The sequence below is a fragment of the Labrus bergylta genome, chromosome 17 (assembly GCF_963930695.1).
Source record: "Labrus bergylta chromosome 17, fLabBer1.1, whole genome shotgun sequence".
Lineage (NCBI taxonomy): Eukaryota > Metazoa > Chordata > Actinopteri > Labriformes > Labridae > Labrus > Labrus bergylta.
In genome coordinates, this window is record NC_089211.1 from 9914463 (window position 1) to 9931550 (window position 17088).

The 17088-nt window shown below is 41.3% G+C and overlaps 1 protein-coding gene across 5 annotated transcripts in view; it reads left to right on the forward strand.

Annotated features, from left to right (window-relative positions):
• The window catches only part of LOC109986360 (PALM2-AKAP2 fusion protein), an 83853-nt gene extending 66840 nt beyond the window's left edge, over window positions 1–17013 (forward strand). For 3 of the 5 annotated variants that reach the window (XM_065965378.1, XM_065965377.1, XM_065965374.1), the window contains 8 exons: window positions 6544–6765; window positions 6945–7304; window positions 8084–8182; window positions 8264–8365; window positions 8525–9989; window positions 10842–11020; window positions 11857–11895; window positions 13463–17013. In XM_065965378.1, coding sequence (XP_065821450.1) covers window positions 6544–6765; window positions 6945–7304; window positions 8084–8182; window positions 8264–8365; window positions 8525–9989; window positions 10842–11020; window positions 11857–11895; window positions 13463–13600 — 2604 coding nt within the window. In that variant the 3' untranslated portion in view covers window positions 13601–17013. The remainder of the gene's footprint in view (window positions 1–6543; window positions 6766–6944; window positions 7305–8083; window positions 8183–8263; window positions 8366–8524; window positions 9990–10841; window positions 11021–11856; window positions 11896–13462) is intronic. The other 2 variants (XM_065965375.1, XM_065965376.1) reach the window with 2 other exon arrangements.
• The last annotated feature ends 75 nt before the right edge of the window (window positions 17014–17088 follow it).

The window sequence follows — 17088 nt, forward strand, 5'->3', positions numbered from 1 at the left end:
ACGTTTCTCTGTCTTTGATAACTGTTGGAAATATTTAAGGTAATGTACGTATGTTTCCATGGCAACGTTAAACATGGGTGTCAGTGTTTAATAACAATACATGGTTCTGCTTTTTTTTTTTTCCACCAATCACCAATTGCTCAGGTGTAATCTTTGCATCAGCGTCTGGCTCTTTTCACCGTCCCTCCATCATTGAGCAAACAGGCACACTATAACGCTAGCTGATCTTGTACATCTGAGGAAAGTGTTTCCAGTGCGCCCTGATGTTTTGTTTGTGAGCAGGGAAAGTGAACCATGACTCAGGTCAGCTCCAGTTTCTTCAGGCCTGATCCTATGACCTAACAGGAACACACTCACACATAACACCATTAAAGGAGTGACGTTACAATGTAAAATTAGATTTCTTTCAGTTTCCGTCTTAATTTTTGGCACAGAAGTTACAAAAAGCTGAAGGCCTTTGATAGATATCCACAGGTTTTTTTTTTTTGTGTGACTACCATCTGTTACTTGTAAGCTTCTAACTTTGAGGTTTCATGGCAAGATTAGTCAGCAGGTTTTGTTACATCTTTATTAGACGGTGAATACAACCAGAACATCAGCCTCTCTGTCATGCTGGACTGAGTCAACAGACCCACAGTGATGATGACAAAAGACAATACCATTACCTCCCTTCTCACCTCCTCCCCCTCTCTTCACTCATCATCTCTTCATCATCGCCTGCCTTTCCTGCCTCGCTCTCTCTCTTCTCCTCAGTTTTAACAGATGCTGTAGGTTAAAGGGAAAGTGGTCGAGCTACATACGAATGGAGTGGAGAGTCTTGGTTTAATAGGAAGGGAGGAGTGGGGAGCCACAGGGTGGATGTTTTTAGTGTGTGTGCGTGTGTGTGTGTGTGTGTGTGTGTGTGTGTGTGTGTGTGTGTGTGTGGGTGTGTGTTTGTATGAGGGTCTGCACAGACGGAGTCTTTGTGCGGGAGGGTATCTGCAGGAACCCACATACACACACATGCACACATTTATGCCATGACATCACAGCTTACCGAGCAGTCGGCAGGAATTTGACTGAGAAAGGAGAGGCTTTGTGGAGGAGAGGAAAGAGACGGGAGGGGAGGAAAAGGAGGAGAAGAAGTGGAGGAAAAGGCTTGGCCAGGGAAAAGTCCGGCACTCCCACTATCTGGAACAGGACGGACCCAGGCTGGAGTTAAGTGAACAGCTTAACAGGAAAACGGATACAGCTTTAAAAGACAGCACCTATTGAGTTTAGTAGTTTTTCTATGTAACAAAATCTAAGACATTTTTTGAAAAGTACGTTATGGATGTACTGATGTCACTGAAATAGACTAATCTACTGTTAAGACACAAGGAATTTATCAGAGCGGCAGGTGAGTGCTAATCCCATTTATCATACTTCACTTTGGTGAGTAGTACTGTGTGACAGCTTTTTATAGCATTTCAAAGTGTCTGACAGATTTAGCTTTGATTTGATGAGCAAAGTGAGAAGAGAACATTTTGAATGGAACACATTCAATGGCTGTGACACCATTTGAGCCTCTTCTTAGAAATAACTGCTATACTATATTATAGAAAGTGAAAGTGAACTGGAATGCCAGGACGGAATTGTCAGAGTGAGCAAGAGTCCAATCGAAACACAAACAGTGCTTTGAGATGCATGTTTTGTTGTATTAGATTAAATATTGATGCCAGCATTGAGGTCCAAGTGTAGTTGGGCTTATCCAAGCTTATCCTGCTTACACTGCCAATAATAATCTAATAGTAATCTACTCGTATGTAAGCTTAGCCACTTGTTCTGTTTTTTCGATCACATACAATTACTTTCATTTATCGTCTTCCGAACTGTTTAAAGCGCAAACTGAGTGCAGTACCTGAAGTACCTGATAGCACGTCATGGCCCGAGTTCACAATCCAGGCGGCTTGGGTATAAGAACACCAGGCTGAAACAGCAGAACAGCTCCAGTTACTACACAGGATCATATTTAGTCAGGAAACAGAGCCGGGAACACTGACTGCACCGGGTTACACTGGACACTTAGTTCTGTGTGTGTGTGTGTGTGTGTGTGTGTGTGTGTGTGTGTGTGTGCGTGCCTCATAAGTCTTTCATCTTGATGTTTGTCCCGTCTTCTAGCTGCAGTGTGAGCTAACAGAAGACTATGACGTGATATTCATGGCATAGAAAACATGTTTGTTTGTGAGATGGAGACAGGCATCAAGGTTGTGTGTTTATTTCCAGTCAGGGAGAACTCTGGTGCTTCATATTCTGGTAAATGCTTTCGAATACACAAATCCCCCCAGCGTCTCAGGCATGCGGCCCAGTGTGTATGTTTATGTGTGTGTGTGTGTGTGTGTGTGTGTGTGTGTGTGTGTGTGTGTGTGTGTGTGTGTGTGTGTGTGTGTGTGTGTGTGTGTGTGTGTGTGTGTGTGTGTGTGTGTGTGTGTGTGTGTGTGTTTGTGAATTTTGTGCATCACAGTCGGAGCGTAAGCATTTCCAGATGTGATGGGAAAAAAAGAGAATGAGACAGCATTCAGAAAGAGCAGACTGACAGTGATGGTGAGCTGACTCAGATAGACTCATCAGGATTGTAGCACTGTGCTTTTTATCACTCTGGATTGACCTCAATGATTCCCTCCTCTTATAGCCTCTACACGTCCTGTTCTACACCTTCAAACCGTACTCCTATAGTCAATATTTCAGGTTTTTTTTTTTTTTAAAGTTGTTAATATGAAAGACAAGATAAAAATAATTTCACTGCAAATGAAACCCACCTTAGCTAACCCTGTTTTATTAATAACAGTGGACTCAAAGCTCCAAAGTCCACATCCTCACCCTAAAATAGATCCTTAACTTAGACTGGACTTCTAAAAATGTCTTCTCTTTGTAGGTTTTTCCTTAATGTTGTCATTTTGCAGGTGACACATCATGGAGTTGAAAGTATTCAGGTATTATTATAGAACTATCAACACAATATGAACACATCTAGGTTACTTATACACATGTGTGAATTGCCAATTCATGTATTTAAATTATGAGGGATTCTAGACTTTTGGTTACAGTTTTCTTCATGTCTCTCGCTTGGTCTCTCTCTTTCTCTATCACACACATACACACTCATTGCTCCTTAAGCCGGCCTGGCATGGTGTACAATGTCCCTCATCACAAGTATTAGAGTCCGAGCCTTGAGGACAGCTATGCTTGGAATGTCAGCTCACCTCACAGGAGTCAAACACACACGTGGATACACAAATCCAGCAGAAATACACACACTTGGAAGAACAGGCTCACACCAGCACGCACTGCTGCACTGAGTCACATGCACACTCCTTCTATTGTGTGTGTGTGTGTGAGGCAGAATAACATTGCATATGAGACATTCTTGTACTGTAGTACTGTTTTCCTCAGGCGGTAACAGGATATCCTCCCCCTCTGTACTGTCCTGCCTGCTGGACACACACTCCTAGTCTCCTACATACAAACACATTCCTGCACAGACACACACATATGGTACATGCAATGGGTCATATGTGACAGGACAGACACCTCGTCTGTGTGGGTGTGTCCAGAGGAGTGACATCTGGTCTTCAAATGATCGCTAATATCATTACCTGGGTTAAAAAAAAAAAACATTTGACTTGTCGATGGAGTGTAGGAGTGAAAATAAAGCAAAGAGAGTGGAGACAAAATTGATCAAAAGAAGTAGGAGAAGAAGAAAACAGTACTTTTAACATCATTATTATTATAATGTTTTTCAATTTCCGTCATAGTGTGGTCAGGCAAAGATTTGTCTTGCTTCAGTTACAAGTTGGTAAAGTAACTTTTGGCTAAAAGTTAGATTATTTGTCCAAACATATAACTTCTATTTGATGCTTCTTGAGCAGCAAAAGAGGTTAAAAAAAATGTCTGGCTATCACTTCCAAAGCGCTGTTTGCTGTGGTGTTTGAACATAAAACTTAAACAATGAACATTATTGATTGGCCAACACTTTGCTACAGACAGAAATGTGTTACATTACATTTAGGCGTTCATGTTCCCCACAGGATGAAACCTTTGTGTATCCTCAGACATTATGTTTCACACCACAGTGAGGTTTCCATCCACGAGGGAATTGTCACTACAATTGTTGAAAAGATTGCTAAAAAGTTTTTTTGCACTTGTTTCAAGTCCTCCACAGACTTCTCATTTAGAATCGTAATCAGGTTTAATGCAGCTTAAGTCCAAATAGCTGCAGAGCTAATGACATTTCCATTATCCTCAGCTGTGTTTGTACAGCTTGGAAAATGATAGAAAGTTAATGACTTGAATCAACTGGTTAACATTTTAAAGCAATATTGAATTGTTAGCATGCTTATGTTAGCATATAGATTTAGTCACTGCTGCTCCTCTAAGTACAGCCTCACAGCTACTAGCATGGCAGAGCTACTAGCATAGCTGTGTACACCCCGTCTTGATGCACCTCCAATAGATAACCTCCTTTTTCTAATTAAGTTTGTTAATGTGCTCTTTCTTCTTTTCCGTCATTCAAACTGGCATTTGGTTGATGGATTTGTTTTCCGTATCACATCTAAGAATTAAACCGTTTTTAACCTTGAAATAAATTAACAAAAATGACGCTTTACATGAAAGGTTTGTAGATTTTAATTTTGATGAGGACATCTTTGAGATATTGCTTTAAAAAGAATGTGTATAACTGACTCTGACTAGATAACATAAAGTCAGATAGTAGCATGTGACTTAGCCAGATGGGTCACCATAAAATGCCCTCAGAGAGTTTTTTCTCTTAGTAGATAAAAATAAGGAAGGAAACAGAAGTTATGGTTGACATAAAAGCGAGTGTGTGCAAAATGTTGCTTTTGAAAAGGAGAGGAAAAGAGGAAGAGCTTATTGAGTTAAAGGTGGAATAAGGACCAGGAAGCTGAAAGAGAGAAAGGAGAAAAGGAAAATAAAACAATATATAGTTTCGTTTTGAGACCAGGTAGTGAAACCTGTCACTGAGTTCTTCAGAAACAACTGCTGTCATGTTTCATAACAGTAGAGGTTCCCCTGACTATCAATAAATGGCAGTCTGCTAAGTGTCTGGCTCTTTCAGTGAAACAAGGGTAGAAGTTAAGACTTCCTCTTTATGGCTGTGAGCGCTTTAAGTGAACAGTGAGCCAATTCACTGAAGTGATCCTCATTAAGTCCCCCACACACACACTCCCACATGTTACAGAGGCGAGGGTCAGCAAACCCTTCATAGAAGCAAACACCTCCTTGGCATAGAGGTTGAACTGGTGTAAAGGCAGTAAAACAGGAAGCAAAGAGAGTATTTGTTCGTTGCCATGTGTAGAAACAGAAAGCCCCATAAAAACAGGAGTGCGTAGCTACTTGCTAAATGTTGGTGTGGAATGTGTTGGATGGATGGTTTACAAAAGCAGGTCACAGGTTTGATCCCTGCATGCCAAAGTGTCTGCCAACCATGTGTCTTTTAAGCACATAGCCCCTGTTTGCACATTTTTTTCCACTCTGTGGGTAAACCACAATTTATTAGAGAATATGTTGCTTCAAAGTATGGGTTATAATGCTCTATTATTCTAAAAATATACATTTTATGTCCTCGTGCTTCAGCTCTCAATCACCTCTGGATGTCAATAATGTGTTGTATATTACTAAGCTGACATTTCATTTCGTTTGGAAGCCATTGAAGCGACCTTTCATTACATTGTGACAACTCCTTTTTATCCTCTGCTGGGACTAATTCAGCAGGGAAATTAACTTTTTGGAATCTATTCATTTCTCTCATAACATCAAGTGATGGTGTGGCCTCGAGCCTGGCACTGGAGACAAAAACACATCAGCAAAAGTGCTCAATGAACAGCTGAGGTTGAGAAAACGCAGTCAGTGAAAGTGGATAAGAGAGAAGACTGGCACAACAGAAAGTATCTTTTCTGAAAACTCCGTCGCCTGTGGTAGTAGAACATAATTCCCAAGTGTGAAATGATACTTAATTAAGAGAAAACAAAAAAAAACTGTTTTATAGACACAACCTGCAAAGGGGCAAAAAGCATTTCTTTAACTATCACAGGTGATCTATTTTCCCACCCACCAGTTTGGATGTTGTCCAATACATCAAGAGATAAAGTATTGTAGAGTATAGTCACTGATACGAGTCACTGTATTTGAAACACCTGCAAATGTTCTTAAGACTGTTTTTAAAGTCTTGAAGGTCTTAAAATGTTATGTTTCTGGCCTGTCATAGCTGCTAAAGCAACAAGGGAGATGGGGGCCCCCTAGTGGTGGGAACTTTCACAATAAACTCCCCTGCTGCTGCAGAGGATTAACACTACTGCATTGCAGACAGATGTATTTCTGTCAGGTGTTTGTAATGTTTGGCAATATAGTCTGACCTCTCACAGAAAAAAAAACCCCAAGTATAGCAGTTCATCTTTTAATTCCTGCTTTATTGTTTTTATTAAAATGTGACAAGTGAAAAGCTCCTCTGTTTCTACACATCTCTGAACTCCATGTCTTTTGTTTGTTTTGTTTGTTTGTTGACAGAAATCATGGCGGGCAGCAGAGGATGTCAGTGACCCCATACCAAGAGAGCGAGCCTTGAAGAGCGTCAGTTTCCAGGAGTCAGTCAGCGTTATAACAGACAGACCTGCAAACATGGAGGTGGAGAGCCAGCAGATCCAACATGACTACCTTAGCAGCCCCTCTAACAGAGCCCACAATGCAGTTGGTGTGAAAGTAGAGACTTCTGACAGCGAGGTGGTGCAGGTATGCATATATCCCCAATTCTCTTGATTATTATAATTCGTGTTGATTTTATTTTAGCTGAGCAGGAATTCATATAGGCCACCAATAAGTGCATAATAACCTTGTTTATTTAGTTGTTAGAGATCACTTCAGTAAAGTAGCTTACTACAGTAGTATTCTATTATCTGGTGTTTCTACAGGAGATCTGCTACCTGGACCAGGTTTTGGACGCTGCCTCAGAAACACCCACCAATGGGAACTCTTCTCCATCAGAACACACCAGACCCATAAGCGTTGACGGCCACTCTCCCTCTGTGTGCGTGTCAGCCTCCTCTCCTGTCAATCATCACGTCGTTGTTGAGGGCCAGAGGCAAACCACATTCCTGCACCAGGTTGACTCGGCTGCGAGGACCAACGGACACGTGCAGGGAGAGGAGTCAGGGAGCAGCAGGGCCAAGTTTGAGCTGAGAGCGTTTCAGGAAGAGAAGCGGCCAGCGAAACTGTTCTCCCCTGGAGAGGAGCAGCAGGTCCGTGTGACGAGGAGACGACCCTCAGAGGAGGTAAATGGCTGTCGGATTATGTGACGCAGAATTCAGACACACAGTTACAAAAAGATTACAGCAGCACTGTTGCTGTGTGTCTAGACTCTGTGTTGCATTAAAGTTAAAAACACTTTGATGTTCATGCACTCATGGGCCTTCTTCAGAAGTCTTACTATCGTCTTAATATAATGTAAATAATCCACTATCAATCTTTATTTGTATAGCGCCGATTCAGAACAAATGTTATCTTACGACACTTTACAAAAGAGCAGGCAAAAGACTCTTTGCTATATTATTTACAAAGACCCAACATGAATCCATCGTGAGCACAGCACACTTAAAAATCAGACTGTGATTTGGCACTTTGGAAACGAGTCTTAAGTGCTCGCTTTGATGCTTTCGACATGAGAAAGATATCAGCTAACTGGTGACAAGAGAAGCTTAAAGATGAAATTCAGATAAAATGTAACTTCGATTTTAATACAAAAAAAAAAGAAAAAAAGAAACCAAATATCGCTTACCAAAAACACTAAGCTTATGGAAAAATAATGTGAATGCTGTTTGTGGGGTTTGCAGAGATCCTAGGGGTTCTGTCCCGCTCCATGTACAGAGACTATAGTCCCCGATCAACTTTGACCTTTGGTACTTCGGTCTTTGTCCTTCCCCAGTCTCTTTCCCAGTTACCTACTCTATCCACTGTTCTCTAAATAAAAACATAAAGAGAATGCTTTTTGTTCATTTTCATATTCGTTTCTCTTCATCTTCTTCGTCTTCTCCTGGTTTATTCTCCCTGTCAGGTTCAGGAGCTGGAGCGTGAGCGCCAGGAGCTGATCAAAGGCCAGGCAGTAAAGAAAAACCCCGGGATCGCCCAGCGCTGGTGGAACCCACCTCAGGAGGTAGCCGTTGTTCATTTGACTTCCTAAATAACTGTTTGTGTTGTTCTTGGGTTCATTTATTAATTCGGGTATTTGTTCAAGGTTCCTTTGGAAGAGCAGCTGGATGCTGATCAGCTCGAGTCTCTCAAGAAATACCAGGAGAGGAAGCAGCAGAAACAGAATTACACCTATCCATATGCACAGGTACAGAGGCACACATAACATCTCCACGCACTCGAGAAACTCCAAACAATACACTGTCCTGAGGCAATGCTGATTCGTGTTTGTATTTGTGATTTCTATTTCCCTTCACTTGATTCTAACTCTCTTTTGGTCCTCTGTTTACCTTGTCTCTTTTTGCAGCCCCAGTTGTCCGGTCCTCCCACAATGGTGACATTTGACCCGGAACTACACAGCAAGGAGGACATTGTGGAGGAGCAGATCGACTTTTCATTAGCCAGGAAGCAGTTCCTGCAGGGCGATGCCACCAGGCGGGACATAGCTCCTCACATATACTCTGCCAAGCCTTTTTCTAAATCCATAACCAGGGGCAGCCAGGGGGGCAGTGACTTTGTCGCAGAAACAGGAGAGGGTCACGTGTCCTGGTCTGATGAAGGACTGGAAGGAGAATTTACTTGTGCGCGGGCTGTAATGACAATCCTTCGTGAGGACGAGGAAGGGAAGAGCCATTTCCATCCAGCTTTTCATGCTGAGGAGTCCGACTCAGGATTGGACGAGCTGTCTGTCCGTTCTCAGGACACTACTGTCTTCAGCCTGGATAATGTTTCTGACAGTGGGGCTTCACTACCACCTACTCCTTTGCCTCTTACCCCATCATCACCGCCTACCCCTCAGCCCACCACGCCAGTCAATGGGCAGTCCAGTGGCATTCCAACAGAAGACGAGCTGGAGTACCAAGCTGGGGTGCTGGTCCAAAATGCCATCCAAAATGCCCTGGCAGCTCAGAATGGAGAGGAGTGGCATCCGTCTGGCTTGAATTCTTCTCAACTGAGCGCCCCTGTTTCTCCATCCACGGCTTCTACGAGCAGCCCAGTGCCAGTCTCTTCCTCTCCTGTGTCTTCTGGTGGAGCTCCAAGTCTTCATTCACCCATGTCGTCCAGTCCTGCTCCTCTGAACCTGTCCCCTCAGCCAGAGAGATGCCCCGATGTAAGAGTCATCTTCGAGGAGAAAGCTTTTGAATCACAACAGGCTCCAGAGCAACTGCAGCCCTCCAGTCCACCGCAGCAGCAACAGCTCCAGGCACCTTCTCCACCTCCTACTCAGCCTGTCTCTCCTCCACAGAGACCCAAAGATGGAGGCCCTAGGATCAAAATCCAGTCCTCTTACGCCAGAGCACTTGCCTCCTCAGTCCCAACTCCAGCGGCAGCTCCAACTGCTGCCCCTGCCCCAGCAGCTCCTGTTCCCAGGCCGACCCCAGTCTACCGCCCTCCTTCACCTCCGAGCCCGGAGAAACCTGAGTATAGCTACTTCAGCAAATACTCAGAGGCGGCCGAGCTGCGCAGCACAGCGGCAGCATCCCGAGCCCCTGAGGCTGAGCCGGCCAGTGGGCCGTTCCGCCTGCGCTCCAAGAAGCAGCGAACTTTGTCGATGATTGAGGAGGAGATACGAGCAGCTCAGCAGAGGGAGGAGGAGCTAAAGAAACAAAGGGAGGCACAGCCGGTCAGTAATGTCCGCGCCAGCAACATGTCAGGCAGCAGTCATGGCAGCGTGAGGACGGGCATGCGTCAAACCACCATTTCCCCAGCAGATAAGAAGAAGAGCAACAGCCTGCCTGCGAGACTCACACTGACAGCGAGGACAGCACCAGGTTAGACAGGACATCAAAAGGGGGTTTCTCATTGGTCCCTGTATGAGACACCGGGTTCGAGGTTGTTATAGTTGCTTTTTTACCACTGACATAGCACAAGGAGTAGTGAATGGATCTGCACAGACATTCATATTGTCTCCTAATATTTCTCTAGCTCCATAATCAAGTCAAATTGATAAGCACTTATACTAGCACACTAACAGCATAATAGCATATTATCAGATAACACTTGTTATGAATTGGCACTATACAAATAATGATTTATCGATAACACCTTCAACCAAAACATCAGCAAACAGTTGACCTGGCTAAGGCTAAATAGTAGCATATTGACATAGCTGTGTACACAAGCAGCTCATTTTTCTAGTGGTTAATTTTAACAAAGAGTAGGGGGCGATTTTAATGTATTTTAGTGGCATTTGTATTTATGTATAATTTACATTAAGTACTCAGAAATAAAAGGGGAAAAAAACAAAATTTGGCTTCTTAAAAACTGGATGCTAAAGGTGAATTGAAATTGTGATACAGCCACATGGTAACAGTTGCAGACAAGTTGTGACTGCTAGTTAAGTAGACACTTTGACTTGTCATCACAGGAAAATCAAAGGGTGTATAGATGGAACACCAGCAATAGCCCTGTGCTAATTAAACGTGCCTTTAAGCTACAAAAGTGATCCAGAATGCTTACAGTAAAGAAACATAAATGGGACACAGCCATGAGCTCTATTAATAATTTCAACTCTTTTGTAAAAGATCAAAATGGCAATTGTGAGAAAAAAAACCTCCCTCCAGTTGAAATACGCTTGTTGTTGTTATACTAAATTAACGGACGTGTTTTTCTGTGATGTGCAGGAAAGATTGAGAAGGTTCGGCCTGCACCGCCCGTCTCACCCTCCCCCTCAGAAGGAGCCCTGTCCGACGCCGGCAGTGAGGACTCTGGAGGATCTCGCCCCAAAAACTTCATGCAGACCCTCATGGAAGACTATAAGACACACAATGTTAAGAGGAAGGAGAAACTGGAGGACAACAGTGTAAGTATTCAACTAGAAAAGGAATTGGCCGAGAGAAAGGAAGTTTATAATTGTTATACCAGTTAATAAATAAGAAGTACTTTCTTTTTTAATTCAAAGCTGTCAACCTTAGGCAACTTTAAAAACAAATACATAACACCTTGAGTGTGCAGCTGTGACTTAAACACCCTTACTTGACTTATTGTGGGTTTGACGTAATTCATACTTAAAAAAATTAAGATAGAACTCTCATTTCTGTGAGTGATAAGTCTTTGCAGCTTACGAGACATTGAAAGCCTGTTTAACTCTTGTGATTGCCTTGATTTGTTAATTTCAGTCTGATGCAAAGCTTTTATCCGTGACCTGTTGCCATGATGAGTAAATACTTTACAACACAAAATGGAATTTCCATATCCAGAAACAGGAAATGAAATTGAAAGTAAAGATTAGCCGTCATGGGGATTTCTGCCCTGGCTCAATGTTTTGCTTTCATTTAAATGAGTCTGTTATTGCCAAACTATGCTCCTGGCTGAGTGTCATTGTTCAGAATGAAGTCTCTCCTGGAAGGAAAATATTTAATTTAGGCAGACTTTAATGTCTCCAAAGGAATGACAGAATAATTATGTTGCAAAATGGCTTTCAGGATGGTGAAGAAATAACCTGAAAATGCTTCAACTGTTTCATATTTTTATTTATTTAGCAACACATCACACTTGATGAAACATTCCCATATATGACACGTTTTATTCTTAGATATGCAGCAGGGTTGTTGTTGTTGATCTTATTATTGTTTACCCATAATGACATCACATGTGTTGATTATGTGTACTGTCGCTTCTCTCCTGCTGGTCGGTCAGTATGCCCGTTTGTTGCTGGCTAAAGAGGTAACCACTGAGGTACCTGTCGCACCCGAAACCTGTTCTCTCCAATAAGTGCCTTACTAACAGACCTGGGTCAGACGGAAGTGTGAAAGTACAAAATAACTTCATACCTGTATGGATTTGGATTTTCTGTAGAAGTTGAAGAAACACTTTTTGATTTACACATTACTTTCAAGTTTAAACGTTTGTATACATCTGTCAAATCTTTCTGTATTCGTGTCAATATGAAGGTGTTTATTTTCAAGCCTCCAAACACACATGAGCCACAATAGTGGAGAGGTTCACCTGCAATTATTTTCTTTCTACACTAAATTATGCCATTGTAGATAATCAAACAGTCCCCCACACATGACACTGCTCCATATTGTTAAGACAGGGATGTTTCTTTTCTTTTTTTTTTAAACTCAAGATTGACTTTCTTCTTTTAAGAAAACTTGTTTAAAAAATGTTAATATCTGGCGCCAGGTCTGCTTGTGGTCTCACTGCTTTTCTGTCTTGCTCTGTGGTGTTGGTGCTGCATGTGCTTGTCCCTGGATTTGGTGTGACCTTTAATCCCCCTCAACCCCCCCAACACACACAATCGAAGGCACTTGCATTCAGTAAACAAAAACTAATAGTTAAAGCTACTGTGATGAGTTTCTGTGAAACAGTCTGACTGTAATATTGATGCCTCTGTATGACCCACAGAAGCAAACTAGACCATCAGCATAACTTATTTACCATTTTATATATATTTTTTTGTCTAAAACCACTACTGTGAGGGTAGGTGTCAGAAGCTGCAGAAAGAGCCTTTTTTTTCCACAACAAAGTTTTGTGATCAGTGACACATTCAAGTGTAGTGATAAGTGGGAGATTTTTTTGATGAAAAATACAACCCATATTTACAGGACAAATTCACCAAAGAGACAAGAGGTACCACTTTGTCAACAGAATCAACAAAGTTCCCAACAGGAGCTTTAATCACATCAACAAATTACGGAGCGTTTAACCATACATGGGTTTCTTTAAGGATTTTTTCATGTAAAAATATGATCTGTTTAAAGTTGTATATTTATGTGTTGGGTGTCTGTTAACATTGTTTCTGCTTGGAGGTCATAGTTAACTACTCAAGTAGTAGAAGCTTGAGTAGAGGCCCAGTTTTGTGACCTCTACCGTTCCCACTGTGTCAGACCTACACAACCTACCTACCTCAAATCTGCATTACAGTATCTTCACCTTGGGATTCCCTCTCACAGAGACATCTTTTCTGTGTGCAAAGGTGTGCCAATGTGTTCGTAAGTCAATGTTTGTGTGAGATTGTATATGTCTTGGCAACTCGTGGTGGAACATGGAATACAGATCAAAGCATGAAACGATCCCTGAAGTGGAGCAAAATCACCTTTGTGTTTATTGTCAAATACTGCAGATGCGCTTCCTTTGGTGGGTTTATTTTGATAAGTACAAATAGCACTTTACTGAAGGACAGTTTGACCTGGCGCTGCTTCAGTTTTTGACACTGCATGCCACTTTAAAGTCACTGTGTGCTGTGTTTCTGTGGTTCTGTTTTTGTTCTCCTCTGATGGGCTTTTATGTCAATCGACAGGTCCTCGAGGCCACTCGTGTCACAAGGAGGAAAAGCGACATGGCCAGGAAGTGGGAAGCAGGCATCTATGCCAACGAGGAAGGAGAAGAGGAAGAAGAGGAGGAGGAGGAGGAAGAAGAAGAAGAAGAGGAGGAGTAAAATGCTACTTTTAGATACAGTTAAGGGAGGATGAAAAGACTAAAGGAAAAGACAAGGAGAAGAGGAAGCGAGTGCTTTAAGGACAAGAAAGGAAACAGTATTTATTTCACTTATAGTATTCTGAAGATCACATGACCCATTGGGGTCTCATTTAAGAGATGCATCAAGTGCTGGTTTGTGGCCCTGAGGATTGAAGGAGCAAAAGTATGTTAAGAGACTGAGTTAGTGAAAAACATATGAAGTGTTGAGATGAGTTTAAAGAAAGTCGGTGATGCAAGAGACACTTTGAAGGAGTTTTTTTTTCTATGGTGGTTTAAGAGCACTGTTCCAGAAACATGTTTGGGATAAAAGGTTTTTAATAGATTGTAGACGCTGAATGACTTAAGTATTCATAGGATTGTTCATTCACCTGTAACTTTTTTTTATTGAACTACAGGTTGAGATGTAAAGATTTTATTAAGCCAGGTTTGCCTGAGAGTTAAAGTTGTTGGTTTGGAAGAGGGGTGCTTAATATAAACCCTAGTCTTCTAGAAAAAAAGATTGCATGGAATGGAAAAGATGGTGTGTGCGGAGTGACTATAAAGATTTCAAGAAAAAGAAAAAAAAAAGTGAAGCCTGATCACACAATCGTACACAACATCTGTCATTTCAAATATCTTAACCTGGATTTTGGAACGCTGAATGCTTTTTGATCTATATGTGAAGCAGAAGCATCACTTTCAAAATCCGTAAAAAAGATTTATCTTCTGCAGGTCCTTCTGTGCGTTACATGTTGGCGGAGCTTTGCAATCCCAGTGTCTGTGTTCAATCTTAAGTGCCCATTCAAGGGTCAGCCTCCATGAGCTGTTAAATGCTAGCAAGGAAAGTAGCGTAACTAGCATCAATGTTCAACTTTGCCTTAGAACATCAGTGATTGTTGGATGCACACTACAGTATGTATGATGTGTTTTTTCTTCTTCTGCTATTCGGCATTACTACAGTTTCAGTAGACTTTAGAGAAAGTACAAAACTAGATTATAGACCTGTGTGTAAAAACGTTTCTTCAGTGACTTCACGTCTGGTAGAAGTGTTAGTGTTAGTTAAAGAGATGGGGAGGAGGGAGGCTAACTGGGGGTCATGTTTGCGCCACTTCAGTCAGCGTTTGTATTTAATTAAAGGGCTGTGTCGGAGGTTTTATACTCTAGAAATCACATATTTTACCTTTGCTGGCTACGTCGCTTTCTTGACCTGTGCTTTCTGATGTAAGCAGTTGTTTCATGTATTATACTGAGGTAGGACTGTGTATTTGATCCATGAACATATACAGTATGTTGATGTTCCAGGTGGGCAACTGCCATGTATGTGCTATACCTTGTTAGCTGAGGATATAGTTTGATGAAAGAGATATTGGAAAAAAGGCGTTTTTATAAATATTTGTTATACCAAAAACAGAATGTTGCTATTTAGTAAGCCTTTGCTTTTCAAGCCTATTGAAGAGGTTTTGATTGTGTGCATGTAATGAGACTCCTATCCAAAACCTGAAACAAGCACACAAAACGCTGCGACAACAGGTTGAATGTCTGTTCAAGGGGAGATTCAGAAGTTGAGGTTATCCTCTTTTTTTTTTTTTTTTTTACTAAATGTATTGAGAGGTGTTTTTTCTGTGCAGAATTATGAGATTTTCTGCTTTGTGATATGAGAGGAAATAACTGCAATTACAGGCCTCTGTGAGCGTGGTGATACTGTGGACTCACCTGGTGTAGTAAACAAAGTTCATCTTCAAAACTGATACAGTAAACACAAGTAAACATAACTAGAATCATCCTAGGAGCCTACTGGGATGCCTCTAAAGTACATGTCTAAGTAAATATGTGCCTGGTTGGCTGTGGAAACAGTATTTCAGTACCACTGAATCTGAAAATTGGAAAATGAATTGTACTTTACAATCTTTGATAGCTTGTCTTTTGAAGCCCATGGGATTGTTTTTTTTTTTTAGGCAGATGGTGATAAAGATGTTCCAGTAAAGCACAGGTTAGTTTTGATCACCACGTCTAGAGTGTCCTGCTCAAGTGTCCTTCAGCAAGGGACTAACCTTTAGGAACTAACCTTGCTCACACTGAATAAAATCCTCAGAGAAATGCCTGAATGATAAATGTGCACTGAGGTAAAATTGCACACGTAAAAAAAGGAAATATTGGACAGAAACGAACATTCAACAATAATGATGACCATGTTTTATTTATTGGGGGAAGCCCCGTCCTGAGCGCAGGACAAGTTTATCCAAGCAATTGATCTGCATTTATTTAATGAGCTCTTTTAATACGCTCTTTGAGGGAAGCGCAGCGCCAGTGTCATCAACCTAAAGCAAAAAAACCATGGACTCGTGCCTCTCTGTGATGTGCCCATTTCCCCTGAAACACAAAACCCACATCCAGATAATTCTCCTGGTTCTTTTTTTTAATACATGCATAAATAATATATGAAGTGAAAGAAACTATTTAAAGTGGTTGTATCCCTTTCATAATGAGAGGTTTTTGTGGTGCAGCAGAAATAGTGTTTATACCACAAACTCAACAGGAGCAACTAATGCTTACTTGAGATTTATGTTGCCACATGAGTTAGAGGGCAAAAGAAAATAATATGTCCAAACGATAGCGGAGTGGCAGAAAGACCATTTATGTCCAGACATCAGGAACATTATTTGTACAGTCAGACAGTAAGAAAATAATCATTTCTATCTGAGAGACGTTTGATTTTAGAGGTCACATCAAAACAGATACAGCTCAAATTCAGAGACCAGTAGGCTATTCTGGATGCAAGTTAAGCATCCAATGTGTCTGTGCTTTATTCATAGTAACGTTTTAAATAAGAAAAAGCAAGCAGCAACTTCTGTACTTTACTGTAGCTGCAGCAGCACATGGGAAAACTGTGTTAATATACACACACACACACACCCACACACACACACAAACTTTCCTCATGTCAGTACACTCACATCATTGTTTTGAGTTCTCATTTAGAAGATAATGCTTTTGAAATGGTAATCAACATCACACATACACAGGGGAAATGAAATGATGTGATTGCTTATTAAAAATGATGAATAATAATATTATTATTATGAGGCTTTTGATGTTTGAATTCATGGTGCAGAGATGATTTATTTATCATTATTTTAAATGCTGTTTTAGCTTGTTTTTTTTTTTGTTTTTTTTTCACCTGCAGAAGCGCCGTGCTTCAGTATGGGACTCACACACTGTCTGTGTGTGATGCAGCGATCTTATTCTACACTATACAGCATAACCTCTGTCCCTATGTTAACCACTTGTATGCTCATACTCTGCTTTGTTATTTTATAGCACATGTAAGGCTCACAGTTATACACCTACTATACATATTATGATTATTTTCTCATTAAAAACAAAATCAGTACATGTGGGATGTCTGAGTGGTTAATTCGTGTGTGTTGGACTTTAAATAATTCAATTATTTGTCGCTGTTATAATTTT